Here is a 20451-nt window from a genome sequence, read left to right as displayed (position 1 = left end):
CTTTTCAGTACATGTACTTGTAACGATATCCATTCTTGCGACACGACGAGATGCGCTTCTATCCCTGACGAGGCCCTTGTGCCAAATTGAGGATAGGGTCGTATCTTGGGCGTGACAAGCATAGAATCAAGGCAAAGCATCTGATTGCACTGCAAGGATGGATTGGTGCACATCTATGATGATCGACACTAGCAGCTTATCAATTGGGCTTTGATCATGATTGTCACAAGAACTGGCATTGGCTAATTTCCCTTCTTTCTTACCTTTTTTTTGTTCTTTTGCTGTGTATATATTGCACTAATTTTTTATTTTATTATTGAAAATAACCTAGAACTATTGTTCTAGGTAGTTTTATGGTTTTGTGCAGTTCGGCCTACAAAAGGAAAATATTTTTTACGGGACGCAGACCATCTGATCCCTAGCTCAAGTGCTCCTTGATAATCAGTAAAATCAAATAATAATATTTTTTAATAACAAACTGATATTATTTTGACAACTTTGGCAAAGTTTTATGTGTTTGCAATTTTTTATCATGAAATTACATTCGTTGAATTTCGTGGCAAAAAATATATCAACGCTCCAAAAGTGTTATTTTTGAAGGCATGTTGGAATAGATTTGCGCTTTTTGAAAGCATGAAAGAAACGTAGATTGATCCAATTAGCACAGGGCAGTCACATTTTGGTCAAGGACGAATAATTGCCATCCCGGTCGTTATGAAAATGATGAACGTAGTTATAATTTAAAATGTTTGAGGCAAAATTTTAAATATTCACCATCCATATGCGGCCTACATTCCTCCGCCACACCGCGGTAGCCAACGAACGTGTTTGTGGCTTTATGGCGTGGGTATACCTTAGGCTGCAAGTGGACATGGACCGGCCCTTCCAAGTTGCCCACTTAAAAGCCCACTAAATGTGCATTCGTTGATGAGGGAATGTGGACTGTGTGGGCTATCGTGTCCATCATTCAATGTGTCCAATGTGTTACTGTCCATGCTCTTCATTTAATCATCATCATATAGAAAAACATAGGCAAATCTTCTATCTTCTTCAGCAAGGGTTGTCCTAATGAAATCAGAGAAGAAATCAAGGGGGTTTTACAGGTTTCCAACGAGACTCTCAATGAGAAGTATTTGGGGATGCCATCTAGTGTGGGATCATCCAAGTACGACGCTTTTAAATACCTAAAGGACTATCTATGGAGTAAAGTTCAAGGGTGGATTGAGCATATGATGTCATCTGCAGGAAAGGAAGTACTGATCAAAGTTGTAGCCCAGGCGGTCCCGGTCTTCTCTATGTCATGTTTCAGACTTCCAAGAGGTCTATGTGAACACCTAAACATGCTGATCAGGAAATTCTGGTGGGGCAGCAAGGAAGGCAAGCGAAAAACTCACTGGGTGTCCTGGTAAGCGATGATACAACCGAAGACGATGGGGGGATTGGTTTCAAGGACTTTGAGTTGTTCAATCTATCACTCCTGGCAAAGCAAGCTTGGCGATTGTTGAAGGCCCCTGACTCTCCGAGTGGGCGCATACTCAAAGCAGTCTACTTCCCTAAGGCCTCGTTTGGTTAAGGGGGATTGGGGAGGTTTTGAGAGGAAAATACCCGGAAGGGCCAGAAACCCCACAGATCCTCGGGCGCCCATTTGGTAGGAGGGGTTTGCTTAGCCCAATCCCCTTCGTTCCCCTTCAATCCCTTCCTATTCATGTGTTTCAAAACCCTCCTCAGACGACTAGTGGAAGCAAAGCCCCGGGGATTTGAGATGATTGGGTGGAACAAAGGGATTCACTCAATCCCTTGAAATCCCTCCCTCTCAAAACCTCCCCAATCCCCCTTAATCAAACGAGGCCTAAGGGAACTATCCTGGATGCACAGTTGGGACACTGCCCGAGTCAGGTGTGGAGGTCTATTCTCGATGGAAGGGACATTCTCAAACAAGGCATTATCAGATGCACGGGCGACGGGACCTCGACGAGGATCTTGGAGGATAATTGGATCCCTCGTGACGTGATGCTTCGGCCCTATGTGTGTATCTCACAAAACCCCCGTGAGTTGGTCTCTGAATTAATTGATGATACATCGGCCTCATGGGATATGACCAAGCTATTTGCAGTCTTTCTTTCTATTTATGCCCCGACCATCTGTTCAATACCTCTTTGCACCAACATAGTTCGTGATGAGTGGGCTTGGCACTTTGAGAAAAGCGGTATCTTCACCGTCAAATCGTGCTATAGGATGATGGTTGAGACCAAATAACGACGCGAGGCCTGGCTGGCGGGTGACGCCGGTTCTTCGAGCTCTGACCGTGATAGAGCGTCATGGAAACAGCTTTGGCAGACTCAAGTCCCGGGGAAGATCAGGATGTTTCTTTGGCGCTTGGCAAAGCAATCCCTGCCAACAGAAGACGCCCGGGCTCACCGAAACATGTCTTCCACCTGCGCATGCGGGCTGTGTGGAGCGGATGACTCCTGGCGACACTCTCTTCTTGAATGCACAGCGGCTCAGTGTGTCTGGGCGATGGTTGATGGTGAACTAGCACAGCATCTTTGTGAGACTTCCGAACCCAGCGTCAGACAGTGGTTGTTTTCCATGAAGGACACGCTTTCACACACAACTTTTGTCAAGCTTGTGGTTTCCCTTTGGGCCATTTGGTGGTCGAGGAGGCAGGCTATCCATGAGCAAGTCTTTCAAAGCCCAACGGCCACCTATCAGTTCATCTCTAGTTTCATCGAGGAGTTGGACATGATCAAACCTGATGCAAAGAATAACAAGCAGGTCGGGCTTCGCCAGAGAATCGAACCAAAGGCACCTCCCCCAGGGGCAACTAAGATACATACCGATGCGGCTATGGCACGCTCTCACTTGGGGGGGGGGGGCTTGTGCAGCGGTGTGCAGGGATGCACAAGGCAGGTATTTGGGGGGTTCGTCCGTGGTTATACATGGAATCATGAACGTTGCGGCTATGGAGGCTCTGGCGATCCGTGAGGGTCTCTCCCTGGCAGAGGACCTCCACCTGCGTGATATTGTTATCGCCTCCGATGCGAAGCAGGTTGTTCGAGATGCAAACCTGGGTGCTGATGGCTTATACGGTCCAATCCTCAAGGAGATCTCGGCTCGGCGTCTACTATCCATTGTAAAATTACCTTCGAATGCTAAGAAGCCAATTTAGATGCTGATAGACTAGCTAAGTTCTCGTACCCTCTGGATCAAGGGCGTCATGTTTGGTTGCTCCACCCTCATGATCCATTTTGTATCCCACTAAATGTGGACTTTGATCAATAAAGCTAGCTTTTCCCCTAAAAAATATATGGAAAAACATAGTCCATAAGCTAGTAATTTTCTTGGAAAGAGCAAGTGCATCTTCATAAGTCTGTCTTTCCTTGCATATTCTTCTTCCATATACCATACGAATCTTTAGCTATATCCAGACTGTGCTCATATGTGAATATATCCCGCTCAACGGGGACCTCAGCTTCCAAATTGCCCAGTGTACTACAAAATTACTTCAATCTTGACAAACTGCCTAAAATAATGACATGACAAAAAGAACCCAAGATGATACAAAGGACGATCCCCTTGATGACTCGAAACAAGGAAAGTTTCGCCAACCTTATTGCAACAAAATTGATCCATGCCACGTTTATTTATCAAAATCTCAACCCAACCTATTCCAGCAAAAGTTAGTTTTCAAAAAAAAAAAAAAAATTCCAGCAAAAGTTCATTCGTGCTTGCTTTCCCACCCTCAAACTAGAAACGTGGCTCACGTCCGCCTCTCCTCCCAATACATCGGCGCAAACCGAAGAAACAAGCAGTAAAATCCCCAAATTCCACCTCCACTGAACCCTCCACCCCGTGACAGTTTTAGAATATGCTATACAATGTACTACAATATTAGCGCAATTAAAAAATGCTTTGTACCATTAAAATAAAATGTATATTAAGTTTAAAAATGCTCACGTGTTTCAAAAACATGTTTGTGCATTTAAAAAAGTTTATATACTGTAAAGTAATGTGCGCCTAGTTTAAAAATTTGTTACATATAGTTGAAAAATATATCTCAATGCGTTGTTGGCAAATGATTAACATGTATTCCAAAACATATTCAAAAACATGTATCTAAAAATGTTAATCATGTATCTATAAAAAAGTTAAACATGTACAAAGAATGATTTATATGTGTACCAGAAATTTACAATGTCTATGAGAAAAAAAGGAATCAAAATATATTTTTTTACAAATGTTAATCGTGTATTTAAAAAATGCAAATTGGTATAAAAAATGTTACTGATATATACGGAAAATGTACAATGTGTATGAAAAAAGTAGACATGTGTTGAAAGAAAAATAAAAAAACCCCAAATAAAACCTGTGAAGAAACAAAGAAAATCAAAGAAACTCGAAGGAAAAAAGGAAAAAAATATAGCTACAGTACTGGGCCGATCCACAGAGCTACGGCTCGCTCACAATAAGCCATGTGCGTGTGTGGCAGTGGGCTCTCTGTCCCTCTCTGGCTCTCTCCCCAAAGCCCCGGCCATGGCGAGCCGCCGCGGAGCGCCTCCGCTGCCCCTCCGGCTCCGGCGGCTCCTCCGGTCGCCGATCTCTCGCTGCGCGTGCTTCATAGTCGCATTGACGGTGCTCCTTGTCGTCCTCTCTCTTCGCCAGATCGCCCGCGTCGACCTGCCCCGCCCGGACCTGCCCCACCAGGCCAGTTTCCTGATGCCCCCCCCCCCTTCACTTTTGTGTCTGTTTGTACTGTTTCCCCCGCTAGCTTGTGCGTTAGGCTTCGGTTTTCGATGCGATGCAGGTCTTGTTTGCACAAATTTCGCTAGGTATGTGTCGCTGGTAATTTCATCTCATTTCTTGTGATGCGTGATGCCTTTTGTGCAAAGTAGACCAGGATGAAGTGTTCAATTATTCTCCCTGTTGTTGAAACTAAAGGTTGGTCAAAACCAACTGTTGTAGTTAAGAGAAAGCAGTGCAGTTGCCAGAGAAACTATCTTGACATCCCGGGAGTGTTGAGCCAGTGAAGCTTGAGAATGGTGGATGATTTAATTGTCATACAGTTTGATGCCTGCCTATTTTCTTAATTAAAAGCTCAAATACCTGGTGGGAAGTGTATTTCTGATGACTTTGAATGCGTTGTTAAGAAATACAGTGCTGTCGTAATGCTCAGTATCCCCGTATAATTTCTATTTCTTGGATGCTTCTTGTATAACAACTTACCATACATACGCATTTGATAATGAGAAGACCTAGCTCTTAGAATTCCAAAATTACTTTGTGTGCTGGCCAGCTATTTTCTTTAAATGAAACTAATATTGACTCAGTGTGTAGTCATGGTACGTTGTTGGTTGCTGAACTGGAGTTGTAACTGATGTCCAGGTGCCGAATGAGCAGCTGTGGGGTTCTAATGGCTACGGTTATCATGCTTGTGTCACACCAACCCACAGATATATTGGTAATTTTTTTTCTTATGCAGCATTTTTTTCTTTTCAAAAATATGTGGTGATTCCTACTCTGTTTACTAAGTTGGGTTGCGCTAATTATTCGTAAATTCGCAAATGTTTGTTGCTGGTGATACGAAGCTGGAATTTGGTGGAAACTAGTATCGTCAACCAGGGTTGGTGGGGTTTTTCTGTCTACTAATGAAAGTATTACTTGACTATTTAGTGTCCAGTAGGTTTAAATGTGTTTTATTCATAGAGGATGTCTTCTCAACAATGCTGCAGTTTTATGAACCTCTTTTTTTTTTGAGTAAATAGTGTCTAATTGGAGCAACCTAATGTATATGACTACAATGGTGACATGGCTTAATTAGGATTCTGTACCAGGAGTCAATTTTAGAGTAAACAAAGATATAGCGCTTTGTTCAGGGATCAGTTTTAGATATATGCTTTGCGGTCCTAATTTCTTCTTTAGTGTAACTACCTTGATCTTATTAATTCTTATATATAAATCAAACATCCAGGTTCAGATGTGTAGTATCTTACATTTGATAATAAGAATATGTGCTTTATGTGCAATAGGAGCGATACAATAATTATGGTATAGCTTATTCTTCTGCTCCTTATTTTAGGGTTAAATGTCCCTGAATCTGTATCCTTTTATCTTTATTACTCTGCTGTAGAAATAGTAGAAATACTGACATGTGAATTCAGTGCACATACATGTTTTCTTGGTAAGTTTCCCTCAACATTGTTTTGTTTAGTAACACCCTTTTTTCCATCTCCAGCTCCAATAGAGTCAGACCGCTATATGACTGTTAGAAGTAATGGAGGACTCAACCAAATGCGTACTGGAGTAAGTTCATTGACCAAAATTTTGCTTTTTTGCTTCATGGTTTATCCGACTTACAATTACGTATTATTGCACTCCTGTAATAATAATTCCATGTATATATGCTTTTTTTTCTTCTGAATACCCAGTTCTGCTTTTGTTGATGTATTTATCTATTTTATATTGATATCTTCTTGATTATTATCATTAAATTATTATTTTCTTGAGATTTGTTCAAGCATGGTCACCAAACTTTGTTTGATTCCTCTTATCTCCCTCTGCAGATCTGTGATATGATTGCAGTTGCCCGCTTAGTGAATGCAACACTTGTTATTCCTCAGTTAGACAAGCGATCTTTTTGGCAAGATACCAGGTTTTGACTGTTGTATATTTGGTTGATTGTCCAATTTCGTTCCTGTTTATCTAAAAACCAATTCACACCAATACATGCAGTACATTTAAAGACATCTTCAATGAGCCTGGTTTTATTAAAGCTCTGGAAGGTGATGTCCATATCGTTAGTGACTTACCTGAAAGTTTGCAATCTGCTCCAAGAGCTCGGAAGCACTTTACTTCATGGTCTGGTGCAAGCTATTACGAGGAAGTGAAAGAACTTTGGAAGGATCACAAGGTAGTCTTCAATTCAGATACTCCATTAGTTACCTCAATGTATTGATTTGTAGCTGTTTTCTTTTGTCATAAAAAAATAGCATCCTTTCTGTTCAATAAAATTAGAAATTTAGCGGACTACCTTTTCGCTTTTTTTCTTTGTATCCTTCAAGATATTGAATGATGCGATCTGAAACTTTTGGTTTTGTTCTGGTATGGAAAGTTGAAAGTGCTACCACATTACAGTGTTATCAGTTATTGAAATTATTCTTTATGAAAAGCATCTTCATTAACGTTTCCAAGCAATCTGATGTGTAGAAAGATCGCCATTGTATTTTATGTACTTAGCAACATGGCTGTTCTTTGACATGGGGTTTGCATCAAACATTCTCAATTCAACACAAACTATCTTACATAAAAATAAAGATTTTCAGAATTTTTGTCTTGATAATTTGAAAGTACTCCCTTTGTAAACTAGTATAAAAGGTTTTGGATCACTACTTTAGTGATCTAAAACGTCTTATATTAGCTTACAGAGGGAGTATTTTTTTCTTCTCGATCTGGAGTCTGAAGCTCGTTTATTTCTGTTCACCTTATCACCCCTGAAATATATTCTACAGGTAGTTCACATCCCAAAATCTGATTCGCGGCTTGCAAACAATGGTCTTCCAATTGATATCCAGAGATTAAGATGCCGCTGTCTTTACCAAGCACTGCGTTTCGCAGATCCAATCGAGGACCTTGGAAAGGCATGAACATTCTCTTAATATCCTAAATCTTTAACTATGATTGTGTTACAGTCTTCAATTTGCGCTTGGAGATGTATGACACTCTGTAAACTAGGTTCTGAGCCAACATAACACTTAAACAACAGAAGCTTGTGGAGCGTCTAAAATCACGTGGAAAATTTATTGCTCTTCATCTACGATATGAAAAAGATATGCTAGCATTCACGGGCTGCACTTATGGTCTGAGTGAATCCGAAGCGGACGAATTGAGAATCATGAGGTATAAACAATCAACACAAATCTGTGCAATTTTATTTCTACATGCAAGCTATATTACCTGGCTTCATTTATCTCAACAGAGAGAAAACAAGCCATTGGAAACTGAAGGACATAAACTCAACTGAACAGAGATCTGGAGGTAATTGTCCATTGACTCCAAGCGAGGTGGGGATGTTTCTACGTGCGATGGGATATACCAAGTCCACGTGGATCTACATTGCAGCTGGTGAAATTTATGGTGGTGATAAGTATATATCAAAATTGAGATCATACTTTCCAAACTTGGTTAGCAAGGTTGTTAGCAGTGTTACTTCTTTTATTGATTAGCTCCACCATCCTTCAGCCATTCTACTAAACTAATATACTTCTGCAGGAAGTGCTAGCAACAAAAGAAGAGCTTGAGAAGTTTAAGAATCATGCTTCTCAAGTTGCAGCCCTTGACTATATTATTTCAGTGGAAAGTGATGTGTTTATTCCATCACACTCTGGCAATATGGCAAGAGCTGTTGAGGGCCATCGTAGATTTCTGGGTCATCGCAAGACTTTGACTCCTGATAGGTAAACATATTTTGCTATTTAATGTGTTACTGTTTTCTTAAACAAGACTTCATGTGATAAGATAGTAACCACTTCAAAATTATTTCTATGGTCTTGTATGTCATACAAGAGTACTTATTTAAAAATTAGAACACCTGATGGGCTGCATGTGTGTTTTATGTGTGGTTGTTGTGGCATCTAAGAGCAGCTGGCTGTTAGATGGACCCAGTTTAGTTCAGGAGTATCTCAGGGTGTGTAGGAGTCTTCATTAGGTTGCGTTGAAGTCAGTTTGGAATAGCTCTGTAGAGGAGCAATCTTGTACCGTAATAGTTTCCAGCCGCCACCAAATGCTGCCTTGAATGCTTTCCTTGCAAAGGGGGTTAATGTTCACTGAACAGTAATTCCAGCTTGCGGCAGCTGGAAATTATAATGAGATTCCTCCTTTATAGAGCTATTCCAAACTGACTTAAACAAAACCGACTTAAGACTCTTTACTTCTAATAGGACTCTTTTTTTCGAGAAAACGCAAAAGACTTTTGCGTTTCATTGTATTGAAAAGATAGGGTTTTAGGTTACAATCCTCCTAGGAGGTGGTTACAGGGCCAGGAAAAGAAAATCAGTGAACATCCCAAGTCTGCGGGATCGCGGCTTTGAGGCCTAGCGCGCCGGCCCTGGCCCAAAGCGTCGCTTCCTCCTTGATCTTCGCAATCAAGCTCGTGGTCGAGGGTCGTTCGTTCTAATAGGACTCTTACACACCCTGGATACACCGGCACTAAGCTGGACCCATCTAACAGCCAGCTGGATTCTCTTAGATGCCACAACAGGGCGTGTGTACCTGCGCATGTGAAGTTATGCATCCTTAGTAGAACTATGTCCTATTACTCACAAATACTCCTAATATTTGATGTCTATGAATCTTGACCGAGTAGATGGGTGCATGTGGACTAAGTCCGGTTGCATTTAATCTTCAGGAAAGGATTGGTGGAACTCTTTTTCTTACTTGAAAAGGGAGAACTTATGGAAGGTCCTAAGCTGTCTTCACTTGTTACTAAAATGCATAAATACAGGTGATTTGATTTTATTGAATATATGAAAATGTTAAATATCACATGCACATTACCTCTGTTCCACACTTTATGGATTGTAATGAGTTTGCATCTCTGTTTTCAGGCAAGGCGCCCCAAGGAAGAGATATGCGTCCTTGCCTGGGAGCAAAGGCAGAGCGCGTCTTAGGACAGAGGAATCCTTTTATGAAAACCCATTCCCGGAGTGCATCTGCCTGACTAGGAAGCATTGATGTGATGATGGTGTAAAGGTATGCCACTGTCCTCTAGCAGCATTGTACTTCCCTTGCTAGTTTGGAGGTAACTTACTTTTGAATTCAAAGTAGTTTTAAATCATATAAATGAGTCATTTGCTAATAGTTATTTGTCTCTTCAATCTTCTGATAACTACATGAAAAGCATGTGTTCTATGAAGACCTAAGTACATAAAAAATTAACCACTTTAAAGTGATTTTTGAGATATCAGGAGGGGAGTCCCCTTCCTACCCTAGAGTTAACTTATTTGTTCTAGCTTGCCTGTGAATGTTGGTTTAATCATAATGCTTACATCAACTCTAGCTTAATGTTGGTTCTTCTATAATTATGATTGAGATTTTTCTTTTTGGTTACCCATGAGGTTATTATGCACACACCATTTTTTTATGTTGTATAGTTACTGCTCCCATATCATGCTGTAGCCATTTGTATTGCTGCATTTCATCAAACCTTAGCAAGTTAGCATATCTTAGAACTATTTGAATGAACTTTGAACTGTTCTTATTTGCACTACATGCTGTCACATATACTCATCTGCTCAGCCTACATTAGGTGTTTCTGTTCGGCCACTGGAGCTCCAGTGACGCTTTGAAAGTTGATATCACGCTCCTACTCCATGATGCGTTTACACAAGTCAGGCAAGGGCATCATTCTTTCGCTGATCTAGATCTAAGAACCCTATATGGAGGCTGGCAAGTGTAGTGGAACAACTCTACATGTATCAGTCTATCAGTTCATTGCCAGTCATATAGATTTGACATGTAGGCTATATCCAAGGAAACTTCAAATGTATATTTATGTGTTTAGGCCTGGAAGTTGTTATATGCGCCCTGAAGGTGCTTTTAGGTCTGAATTCGTACTGTAACTAGAAGAGGAAGCTTACATACAATGTTCAGTTTCTTCAGCTAGAAAATCATTGTTACAAATGATGTGTACTTAGCCTCCCTTTACATAACGGCATCCCTCATCTTCTCTAATAATAGAACAGATTATGTGATGAACGAACCCAGTGGAACCACCCTAGACTACGCGGAATGATTCTGCTATTTGCTTCAGATCCTTGTAATGCCTCTTCCATTGTAGCCCTGCAAAAATTACACAATTCCTTTTCAAGATGAAAAAGGTGACCGTAGATATCAACACCATATTGTGATAAGGACAGATATTTTACCGTTTGCAGTTACGCTGAACAGGTAGAGCCTATTCCCAGCAGCCGTAGCTGTGATGAAGATATGGGGTGGTTCCAGCTCGAACTGGTAGTAAGTTCTTCCGGAGTACTCTGCTGTGGCTGTGGACAAAACCTTCCCTTCCACATTCTCGCCAATGACCTCCGGTCCAAAGGCGTTGATCACCTTCTCCGGCGTGCCGATCTTCTCGATCGTTGCATCGTCAAGGTCATCTTGGCCGTTTCACCACCATGCTAGTCAGTACCAACGCTATGAAATATGCCAGGAAAGAACAGTTTCTTGAGGGCTCACCTGCAAACCTACGAGTGGGCGCCACGATGACAGATAACCGGCCCTCCTTAGGGTTTCCGAAACGCAGGTCGATCTCCGTGCCACCGAGATCAGCGATCGAGACCGGCGTCTAAATCGGTACACGACTTTTTTGCATCAGAGAGTGTGTGACTGATCATGTTCTGAAAACCTGAATTTCTGTCGGTACCTCGGGTCCTCACCTCTTCCCAGCCATCAGGAACTTTGAAGCTGTAGGGGATGATGGGGCTCCAGCCGACGCCGTGTCCGCCAGACTTTTCGTCCGGCCTGCGGTATGTTCTCCAACCTATCTGAACAAATTACATCCTTATGACATGCACCATGAGAATATATGACTCTGAGCTGAACTAGCAAGAACAAAAGCATCATATATATCACATGGAATTAACAGACCAAGATGGCAGCAAGAACCAACCATTCTGATCAGGGCCAGACAGCCCAGGGATCCTCCCTGCCAGTGGGCCCTGCTTGGCCGCCGCCAGGCCATCACCTGCAAAACCAAGCACCGAAACTCCACAAGCTGCTGCTGCTGCTGCTGCAGAGGCCAGTGCATTCCTCCTCCCAACCAAGGCCATCACCCCCTCTCTCTGCTCCTCCTCTTCATGTGACCCTGACAGGTTTGGCCCACTGCCGCACCTCACAACCGTAGGCGCCCTCCCCTTGGTAGGGTGGGCCTGCTTTGTGAGGAACGGAGAGGAGGAGGAGGAGCTCGGCAAGAAGAGGGCCAAGCTGCTCATCTCTGCTAGCTAGCTATCTACAAGTCTCCCTGCTCCTTCTGCACGGTGTGATTCGGCTCTGCCTGCTCTTGTTCTTGATACTGCTGCTTCTGGTTTTGCCTAGAGAGAATTATCTCTTTCGTTGGGTTCGTCTTCATCATACATACTCCACGGGCTGTTGTGGACCGAAGCCGCCCACAGGGGATGGGTGGACAGGAGGAGTTGAGGGTTGAGACCAAACATCTCACCTATACCGAGTTTCTTTTCTGCGGTGCATCGCTCAAATGGAAAATCCTTGTACTTTTGGCTCTGGCATTTTATTTTTTGCGGGGAACTTTTGGCTCTGGCTTTGCACACAAAATCTGAGTAAATAAATGACGTGAATGAGTAAATATCAGAAGAGCAGGATGTGCCGTGTTTCCTTGAGGCAACTCCCCATCAACATTGTGAGTCAAAAACAAGTTTTCCTGATATATTATCTTTTTTCTCTCTAACAGAGGCAAAAGATTTGTCTCATCCATTAATTTAGAAGAAGAATAGAGTTTACAAGAATTACAACGTTCCCAATAATACAAAGCGGATTACTCTCTCGGTATTATTGATTTAAACTTTTTTGCGCCCATGGTAATCCAGTGAGCCATCTCCTCTTTGATGTTGCTTAGAACAACCGAGGGCGATGCACTTTTGTGGCGAAATACTCGAGCGTTTCTCTCATCCCAAGCAACCTAAAAGGTTAACATTACAAGCAATGTCATTGCACTCCTGTGGGGGGTGTTGTAGTCGGTCAGACCAATCCACCACTCCTTGGTAAACTTAGCATAGGCTAGGAAGATGTATTGATACAGTCCAGCTTCTGGTAAACTTAGCATAGGCTAGGAAGATGTATTGATACAGTCCAGCTGAAGCCAGGCTTTGAGCATCTCCTAGAGTCTGGCCATGAACCGGCACTTGAAGAGTAGATGGTCGTCTGTTTCATTCTTACGCTTGCAGAGAGGGCAAGGGTCACATTTTGGGCAGCCTCTCTTGGTCAATCTATCTGCAGTTCAAATCCGGTTTTGCATGGCTAGTCAGGTAAAGAATTTCACTTTTGATGGTGCCCAAACTTTTCATATCATGTGTTCCGTCAGAGAGCGGATCATGCCAAGGGGTTGCGCCTTGTAGGCAGATTCTGCGGAGTAGAGGCCATTGTCAGTGTGCTTCCACACCATGTTGTCGACCACATCCTCATGGAGTTGGAAGTCATGTATGCTGGCCCATAACTGGATAAATTGGTGGAAATGCAATAGTAAGAAGGCGGCAGTTCTCTTGATTTTGGAAACCCATGCATCATCTTTCAAAGCTTCCCTTATTTTCTAGTTCTTCCTCGCGGATGCCACTTAGATGAGGGGTTGATGTCTTTTGGGTTTCTGGTCGTGCACCCAAGGGGCATCCCAAAAAGACGTGTGTGCACCGTTGCCCACTATGATGGTTGTGAAGGAGTAGAACAAGTCGTAGTCTTTGTCGTCACAAGGGTTCTCCAAGCCAACCCACATCTTTGCAGGCTCCTTCCATTCAAACCATAGACACCTTAGTCTCAGTGCCCTCGCTAATTTTTTTGTGTTAAATACGCCAAGGCCCCCGTATGCCAATGGCCTACACATGGTGTCCCAGTTAACCTTGCACTTGGCGTCGGTTGTCTTGTTCGTACCTACCCATAGAAAAGCTCTCTGGAGCTTGTTGACGTTTCGCAAGGTGGAGGGTAGGACGACGAGGGGGGTCATGAAGTAGACAGCTTGGGAGGAGATCACTGACATAACGAGCTTGTCCTCCTAATAGTAGTGATGTTCTAGTCATCCCAAGTGATAAACTTGGACGCCGCCTTGTCCTCCGGGAATTGGAAATCGACCTGCATGAGTTGCCACACGGAGAGCGAGAGCCCCAAATACTTGACAGGGAAAGAGGCCCTAGCAGCCAGCAGGCTTTGAAGGACGTGAGGCAGATTGACATTCCCACAATGGATAGGGACAACCCAGATCTTGTGGAAGTTGGTGTGCAAACTCGTAGCGTTCCGGGAGAGGCGCAAGATGCATGGGAGATTGTTAATATTTGGCTTGATGGGCGCCATGAAGACCACATCACTGTCCGCATAAAGGGAGGTGTGTAAGGTAGCGGCACACCCATGAATTTTGTGCAATAACCTTTTACTAGTTGCCGCCTAAAGGATCGCTTGGAGTGGGTCAATTGCTAAGGCAAAGAGGCCGGGGGGGGGGGGGGGGGAGGGGATAGCGGGTCCCCTTGTTGAAGCCCACAACCATGCACAATAGGTTTGCCGACAAATGTCATTCAGGGGAATGCGGAAAGAGGAGGTGCGGAGCAACGCCCCCCCCCCCCTCGAAGCCCACAACCATGCACACTAGGTTTGCCGACAATGTTCAGGAGAATGCGGTAAGAGGAGGTGTAGAGCAGCGCCGCTACCCAGTCACGAAAGATGGTCGGGAAGCCCCTCTGCTGAAGGAGGTCGAGCAAGTATTTCCACCTCACCGACTTAAAAGCCTTCCGGATGTCAAGTTTAAACAACAGTGTGTGCGTCTTCGATTTATGTAGCGGACGCACATACGTACATAAAATGTGGATGCTTCTCGTCTTGATAAAGACACTTTGGACATGCGAGACAAGCGTGTGCATGCGACTTGCAAGGGCAGAGACGAGGACTCTTACAACAATCTTTGCGACCGCATGTATAAGGCTGATGGGGCAATACGTAGTCATCTATTTCCTCGGCTCCCTGGGAAGGAGAACAATTAGTATGAACCACACGCCAAGAAAAAGATCATTCTCGCAGTTGCATGAGCATGCCACGATGGTCACGCGCTGGCTAAACAATTAAATTAAATTCCTCTGGAAGCATACACGCAGTTCTAATTTTTAAACAAGCAGTCCACTTAGCAACGCAACCCACCTGTCTGTCATATCTTTTTCTTTTAGGGAACCCACCTGTCGTATCCTGCTGACACCTGACAGCTCAGCCACGCGTATATACGCGTACGCGGCCCGTCGCCGCGTAGACCGGCTGGATTTGAACACCCTTGGCTCTTTTTGCAAACTAAAAGACCTGCTTACTTCTCCTTATCACATATGCCAATGGTATAGCTTAGTATTGCTGGCGCTATCACTGGTCATATCGTTTTGATTTTGCATGCGCGTCTCTCCTCTGTTTTATCACAAGAATTTGTATCCATTCCTGACTCCGCGAGAATCTCATTTGCGTACGTGCGTGCGTGCGTATGCCTATGTGATGACTAAGTGCCTGATTGGTTTGCCGTTTTCCACACTTTTACACCTGTAAAAGATACATTCCTCAATCGGCCGTTTTCATTCGGGTTGAAAATCAAACATGGCTGGTGATATACACGTATAAAAGTAATACGGGTGTATAAATTTACACCTATTCCAAGCGGGTCCTAACGTGCATCCGGCTGGAATTCCCCCAGGAACAGGAACGCGGGACGCCGGGCAGGGGTCGCGGTCTTCACAAATTCTCTCGCGACTGTTCCCGGGGTTCAGATTGATGAGCGCGACAGCGAAACCTGCAAGGACCGCGAAGAAAAACGGCACCGTCGTACGTACCGCATGCGATCACCATCGCATCTCTTGAATCATTCGCTGCCACAGGGATCTTAATTCATATGATCATATCGCATTTTCCTGGCACATGACATGAGTGTGCGGATAGCGTCTGCCACAGTAGAGTGCCGTTCCTGCTAGTGCCAGTCAAGGAACGATGCTCCGTTGCTACATGCATGCCTACATCTCTTTCACTGTATGCGCCGGGATTTTATTTTGCGGATGCACCGTTCCAGGCCCATCCCTGCAAGGAGAGTGCAATTAATTTGTCCGTGTCGCTGTTCCTTGAAAAGAAAAATTATGTCCGCCGTGTCGCTGTTTGGTTATCTTATTATGAACCGACGCGCGTGCACCCTTATCTACCAATTAATGTGGTGTATCATGTTTGACCATTCGGAAGATCGATCGACCAGTTGTCCATCATAATCGGTTATGCATAAATCAGATTCCGATAGCCTTCGAGTTGCCAGTTGGCACAAATGTCATTATTTGTCCACTGTCTGGAAGCAAAACAGTTACTATATCAGCATGGTATACAACAGAGTGTAAATAATAAGATAACCATGCTGATATATACCATGCTGATATAACTGTTTTGCTATGTGCAATGTAGTTAGGCTACATAAAATTATGTTGCCTGACAGAGTAGTAAAATGCTACGTAAGAAAGAATATCTCGAGTTACCGTACGTAAGGAATATATCAAAACATAAGTCTTTTGATTCACATGCAAAAAGTAAAAAAAGATAAATAGATCTTTTGTAATATTACAATGAGAAACAAATAGGTCAGGACATACAAATTAATTGTTTTGATATAGAAAATACCATTTTCATAAATTGCATCCATTTTATTTACACATTTATTTTCTACTGCGTCAGAGGGCAGCTAATCAGTGAAACTCAGGCTAATGCTCGGTTATTAAGAATACACTAACAGTGGTAACTGGCAAGATGCTCTACCAAATTACATTATGTATCTATAGTTCTATATGTGGAAAAGAACCAAGTCAGGGTCCACTCCTTTTGGGAAGCTTACAATCTGATTACTAATGTCCGGCATGGAAAGTGCAATTTTCTTGGCACTCTCTAAGTAGCTCTGGAACTTCTTATGATTAACCTCAGGCTTATCCATCTTATCTGCAAGCTTTGGCTGGTCATTATCGTGCTTCAGTGGTTCTATGCCAAGAGACAATTCCTCCCTCATGAGGTGGTACTTGATTGCCTGTTTACGAAAGGTCCAGTCGCCGGTGTTCCAGTCGAATTTGTACAAAGGGAGGAAGCGGTGCCCATATGTCGCTATGAACTCGATGGCCGAAAGGATGAACTTAAACTCCTCCGTGGAGAGGTAGTAACTAAAGCTCAACCTGGTCCATCCTGGCTTCAGTCCACTGTAACCCTGAAAATTTTGTGATGGCAAATAGCAACATTAGTACCTTGTACTGAAACAAGCAAGCTGGCTGCTTTGACCAATAATTCTAAAATTTGTGATACCTCAAGGACGGCTGACCGAATGCGAAGTGAGAGCTCGTCGTCGACATCAAGCAAGATGTGACCATAGGGACCTGCACAAGCACAACCTCCCCTCGCCTGGATGCCGAAAAGATCGTTCAAAAGCCTAGTCACAAAACGACCATGGAGGGGTAGTTGCTTGCGCCTCATAGTCTCCAACGGCTTATCACAACCAGGCTCACCAAGATCATCAAATGGCCTTTCCGTCACGGGGTAGATTAGGAATGAGAAGATTGGTAGACGATGGACACTTGTGTTACCTAGCACCCTAACATTTGGATTATGTGCAAGCCTTTTCATTGCCATCTCTGAGAACACTCGCTCACGAAGGTCCATCGTGTCATAACCAACATACTCCTTCACCCAAAATGCAAGTGATGCGCGGATCTTTTGTAATATCGGCGGTGTGCCAGCATCCTCCCGCTCCTCGATATCGTCGTAGTACAATGTATCCTGCACATACCATATTGTTAGTTCTTTATACTGTTAATCATGACATCACTACAAACTATATATGTCACACAACACAAGTATCATACATATCATACAACGTACTTGACACTGATACTTAATTTGTTTGCTCACCTCTTCATTGAAGCCATTGACATAGGCCACCGTGCCGCCTCCACACGTCGAAGGAGGCTGAGAATTGAGCCTATACAATGATTTGTTCATCAGAAGGATGCCCGGTGTGCCCGGTCCCCCGACAAATTTGTGAGGGCTCAAGAAAACGGCATCGTATCCATCGACTTCACCAGACTTCATATCAATCTTGACATAGGGTCCGCTGCACAAAGGATAGTAATTTAACTTTTTGGGCGTAGTTTGTTGATGAACACATAAAATAATAGAAATTAAATGAAGCACCAGCTGGAATGTCGACAAGTTAGAAATTCAATCATAAGACAATAGGATATGGAATGTTACCAAGGGGTCTGTAAAGTCAAATATTTTGTTGTCATGATGCCTGATATAATTATTCACTAGGCTTTTTACCAGCTAATTTCCTCCTCCGGCACTAAAAATATCAGCTTGCTTCAACACGCAAGCAACATTGACCATGTAGTCAGAGTTGATTTTGCATTTGCCAAGTATATACAAATCAGTACAAAACATAAGTTAATGTGAGATAATGTTTGAACTAGTGTCTGGATCAGTTCGGGTGCTGTCGTGTGCGTGTCATGTTCATTATTCTAATGCAAAGGAGTAGAAAAAAGTAGTTATAACTCTGGCAAGGCAAGTGTGGCCAACGTTCAAGAAACCCTGTAGGTCATTGATTGTTACATTAGCTGTTTTTATTTTGAGTTGTTTATTTTCTTGTTACGTATGCCTGCAGAAACAAACATCAATTTTTGAATAAAAAAAAGGTAGGACTTCCTTAGAAAAACGGTGGTAATTTCTTCTGTCGTTATCTTCCGAATTGTTAATTTTAACATTTGGTCGTAGGTTCGATAGTAACGACACATGAACTAGGTACACGGAAGTAACTAGAAACATGTAGTAAAGGAAGGAAGGGCCTTTTTTTTTGGAATGTATACGAAATTTTTAGAAAATATTTATCCATTCTATATGTAGGAACTAGGAAAAGAAAAAAATATATAAGTATAGTGCTAATTTATTTTGAAGTAACGTGCATGCACTTTGTAGGAGGCTAAGAGCTTAATTAGACCAAATATTGTGGTTAGCTTAGTCATAAGAGAGAAAGGAAATCATATTTTCAAATCCATGCAGGTCACAGGAGGCGACGAAAAAGAGAGTTAAGGAAGAGGAAGTACTAGCATCACAGGTGTTTACTCACCTCGCAGCGAAGTCGAAGCACGCGAACGCGCCGTGGTGGTGCAGAACGCGGGCGATCTCGCGCGTGTCCGTCATGACGCCGGTGACGTTGCTGCACGCCGAGAAGGAGCCCAGCATCGGCCGGTCGGCGTACTCCGGCGACCCGAGCGCGCGGCGGAGCGCGGCCACGTCGACGAGTCCGTCAGCGTCGACGCCGATCTCGACCACCTCCGCCAGGCTCCGCCGCCACGACAGAAGGTTGGAGTGGTGCTCGTACGGCCCGACGAAGACCACCCACCGCTCCTCGGCGCGCAGCTGCGCCGAGAGCCGGCCGCGCATCTCGACGGACGGCAGCGCCACGCCGATGACCTCCTGGAGGCGCTTGATGGCCGCCGTGGTGCCGGCGCCGCAGAAGAGCAGCGCGTCGCCGGGGCCGGCGCCCATGCAGCGCTTGATGTAGCGCGCCGCCTTGTGCACCAGCCGCGTCGTCTTGCTCCCGACGTGGCTGTCCTCCGTGTGCGTGTTCCCGTAGAACGGGAGGACCTCCTTCACGATGTAGTCCTCGATGTAGCTCAGGCTCCGGCCCGACGCCGTCTGGTCGGCGTAGGTCAGCGCGCGCCGCCCGAACGGCGTGTCGAACTCGACGTCCTTGCCGATCAGCTGCGACCGGAGCCACTCCACCTTGTCGTCCGCCGCCGCCGCGCCCTTCTCCGACTTGGCCGTGACGCCGAGAAGGCTCAGCAGGGTGGCGCTCATGGCGCCCTCCACCGTGTGATCCATGGACGCCGCGGCTTTCGGCAGAGACGGCATTGGGTCTCCTTAACAGGTCAGCTAGCGGAGTTGGCAACGGTAGTATTACCTAGTTGCAAATGGCGATGGAGAAGATCTTCTCGGCAATCAATGCTAGTGCGTGCGTATATGGGAAATGGTTTCGATGTGTATCGCTTGTAGAGGGCGCGCATGTATATATAGGCAGCCGGCCACCGCTATAGCTTCACGTGGAAAATAATCGCATGCAAATATGCAAGTGCACACATGAGTTGAAGGCGTTGAACGGTGTGAAGGACGGAACACGACGTGAACGAGGGAGTATATTTCAATACATAATGTTTGGTCAACGAAAATGCTTCATGTGGAACAATCATCCTCGTGTTTTAATACGTACCATTGATTGATTTGTATTGCATCTACTTCTATTATTAGCTAAGAAAAATTTCTTCTATTGTACAACGTGCGACATTCTTTCCAGCTCATGTGCAGGGTTTCCTGTGAAACGCCACTGGCCGGCAGCAACCGTTTTCTTCTTGAGTTGGGACTAATCATAATTTTTTGGCTTGTATTTCTGTTTCTTTAAACCATGTATACTGATTAAGCAATACTTTTTATTGTTGAAAGAAAGCTGGCAAATTAATTATTGGGGATATTTTTCATACAACGTACAAGGCGTGACAACACAGAGACACGGGAAAAAGTAAAGAAAGAAAGTGTGCAATAATTAGTTAGAGCTTGTGGTAGACACGACAAGTGTACTTTATGCAATGCTCTATTCCCATATTCCTTCTGTCCCAAAATAAGTATAGAATTTAATACGGAGTACTAATT

The 20451-nt window shown here is 43.9% G+C and overlaps 3 protein-coding genes across 4 annotated transcripts; 1 reads left to right on the top strand and 2 right to left on the bottom strand.

The window, feature by feature from the left end:
* The first annotated feature begins 4516 nt into the window (after positions 1 to 4516).
* Positions 4517 to 10677, top strand: LOC123427131 (O-fucosyltransferase 38). Its single transcript, XM_045111093.1, has 12 exons — positions 4517 to 4704; positions 5383 to 5458; positions 6233 to 6300; positions 6561 to 6649; positions 6730 to 6907; positions 7506 to 7634; positions 7760 to 7893; positions 7973 to 8186; positions 8266 to 8450; positions 9401 to 9496; positions 9600 to 9744; positions 10301 to 10677. The coding sequence occupies exons 1-11, from the start codon at positions 4534 to 4536 to the stop codon at positions 9724 to 9726; spliced, it is 1467 nt and encodes a 488-aa protein (XP_044967028.1). The 5' UTR covers positions 4517 to 4533; the 3' UTR covers positions 9727 to 9744; positions 10301 to 10677.
* Positions 10628 to 12181, bottom strand: LOC123427132 (psbP domain-containing protein 4, chloroplastic). 2 transcript variants are annotated; one of them, XM_045111095.1, is made up of 5 exons: positions 11660 to 12181; positions 11427 to 11534; positions 11227 to 11335; positions 10920 to 11147; positions 10628 to 10833 (listed from the first exon to the last, which is right to left on the bottom strand). In XM_045111095.1, the coding sequence occupies exons 1-5, from the start codon at positions 11795 to 11797 to the stop codon at positions 10769 to 10771; spliced, it is 648 nt and encodes a 215-aa protein (XP_044967030.1). In that variant the 5' UTR covers positions 11798 to 12181; the 3' UTR covers positions 10628 to 10768. The 2 variants fall into 2 exon arrangements, with proteins under 2 accessions (XP_044967030.1, XP_044967029.1); XM_045111094.1 differs by having other exon boundaries at positions 11427 to 11530; positions 11660 to 12179.
* A 4192-nt stretch (positions 12182 to 16373) lies between these two features.
* LOC123430482 (probable cysteine desulfurase) lies at positions 16374 to 19770 on the bottom strand. Its single transcript, XM_045114351.1, has 4 exons — positions 18872 to 19770; positions 17659 to 17860; positions 17056 to 17526; positions 16374 to 16960 (listed from the first exon to the last, which is right to left on the bottom strand). Exons 1-4 carry the CDS (start codon positions 19657 to 19659, stop codon positions 16550 to 16552), a joined length of 1872 nt encoding a protein of 623 aa, XP_044970286.1. The 5' UTR covers positions 19660 to 19770; the 3' UTR covers positions 16374 to 16549.
* Positions 19771 to 20451: the final 681 nt, after the last annotated feature.

Source organism: Hordeum vulgare, chromosome 2H, assembly GCF_904849725.1.
Source record: "Hordeum vulgare subsp. vulgare chromosome 2H, MorexV3_pseudomolecules_assembly, whole genome shotgun sequence".
Lineage (NCBI taxonomy): Eukaryota > Viridiplantae > Streptophyta > Magnoliopsida > Poales > Poaceae > Hordeum > Hordeum vulgare.
The sequence above is the reverse complement of the archived record's forward strand: the minus strand, read 5'-3'. Positions and strand labels throughout refer to the sequence as shown.

Coding starts and splice junctions, on each gene's coding strand:
- LOC123427132 (XM_045111094.1), bottom strand. CDS start 11,981: ATGAGCAGCTTGGCCCTCTTCTTGCCGAGCTCCTCCTCCTCCTCTCCG. Junction 11,336..11,426: donor TTCCTGATGGCTGGGAAGAG/GTGAGGACCCGA, acceptor GTACCGATTTAG/ACGCCGGTCTCGATCGCTGA. Junction 11,148..11,226: donor GCCCACTCGTAGGTTTGCAG/GTGAGCCCTCAA, acceptor GAAACGGCCAAG/ATGACCTTGACGATGCAACG.
- LOC123430482 (XM_045114351.1), bottom strand. CDS start 19,659: ATGCCGTCTCTGCCGAAAGCCGCGGCGTCCATGGATCACACGGTGGAG. Junction 17,861..18,871: donor TGCTTCGACTTCGCTGCGAG/GTGAGTAAACAC, acceptor TCCTTTGTGCAG/CGGACCCTATGTCAAGATTG. Junction 17,527..17,658: donor TCAATGGCTTCAATGAAGAG/GTGAGCAAACAA, acceptor TGGTATGTGCAG/GATACATTGTACTACGACGA.
- LOC123427131 (XM_045111093.1), top strand. CDS start 4,534: ATGGCGAGCCGCCGCGGAGCGCCTCCGCTGCCCCTCCGGCTCCGGCGG. Junction 5,459..6,232: donor ACCAACCCACAGATATATTG/GTAATTTTTTTT, acceptor TTCCATCTCCAG/CTCCAATAGAGTCAGACCGC. Junction 7,635..7,759: donor CAATCGAGGACCTTGGAAAG/GCATGAACATTC, acceptor CTTAAACAACAG/AAGCTTGTGGAGCGTCTAAA.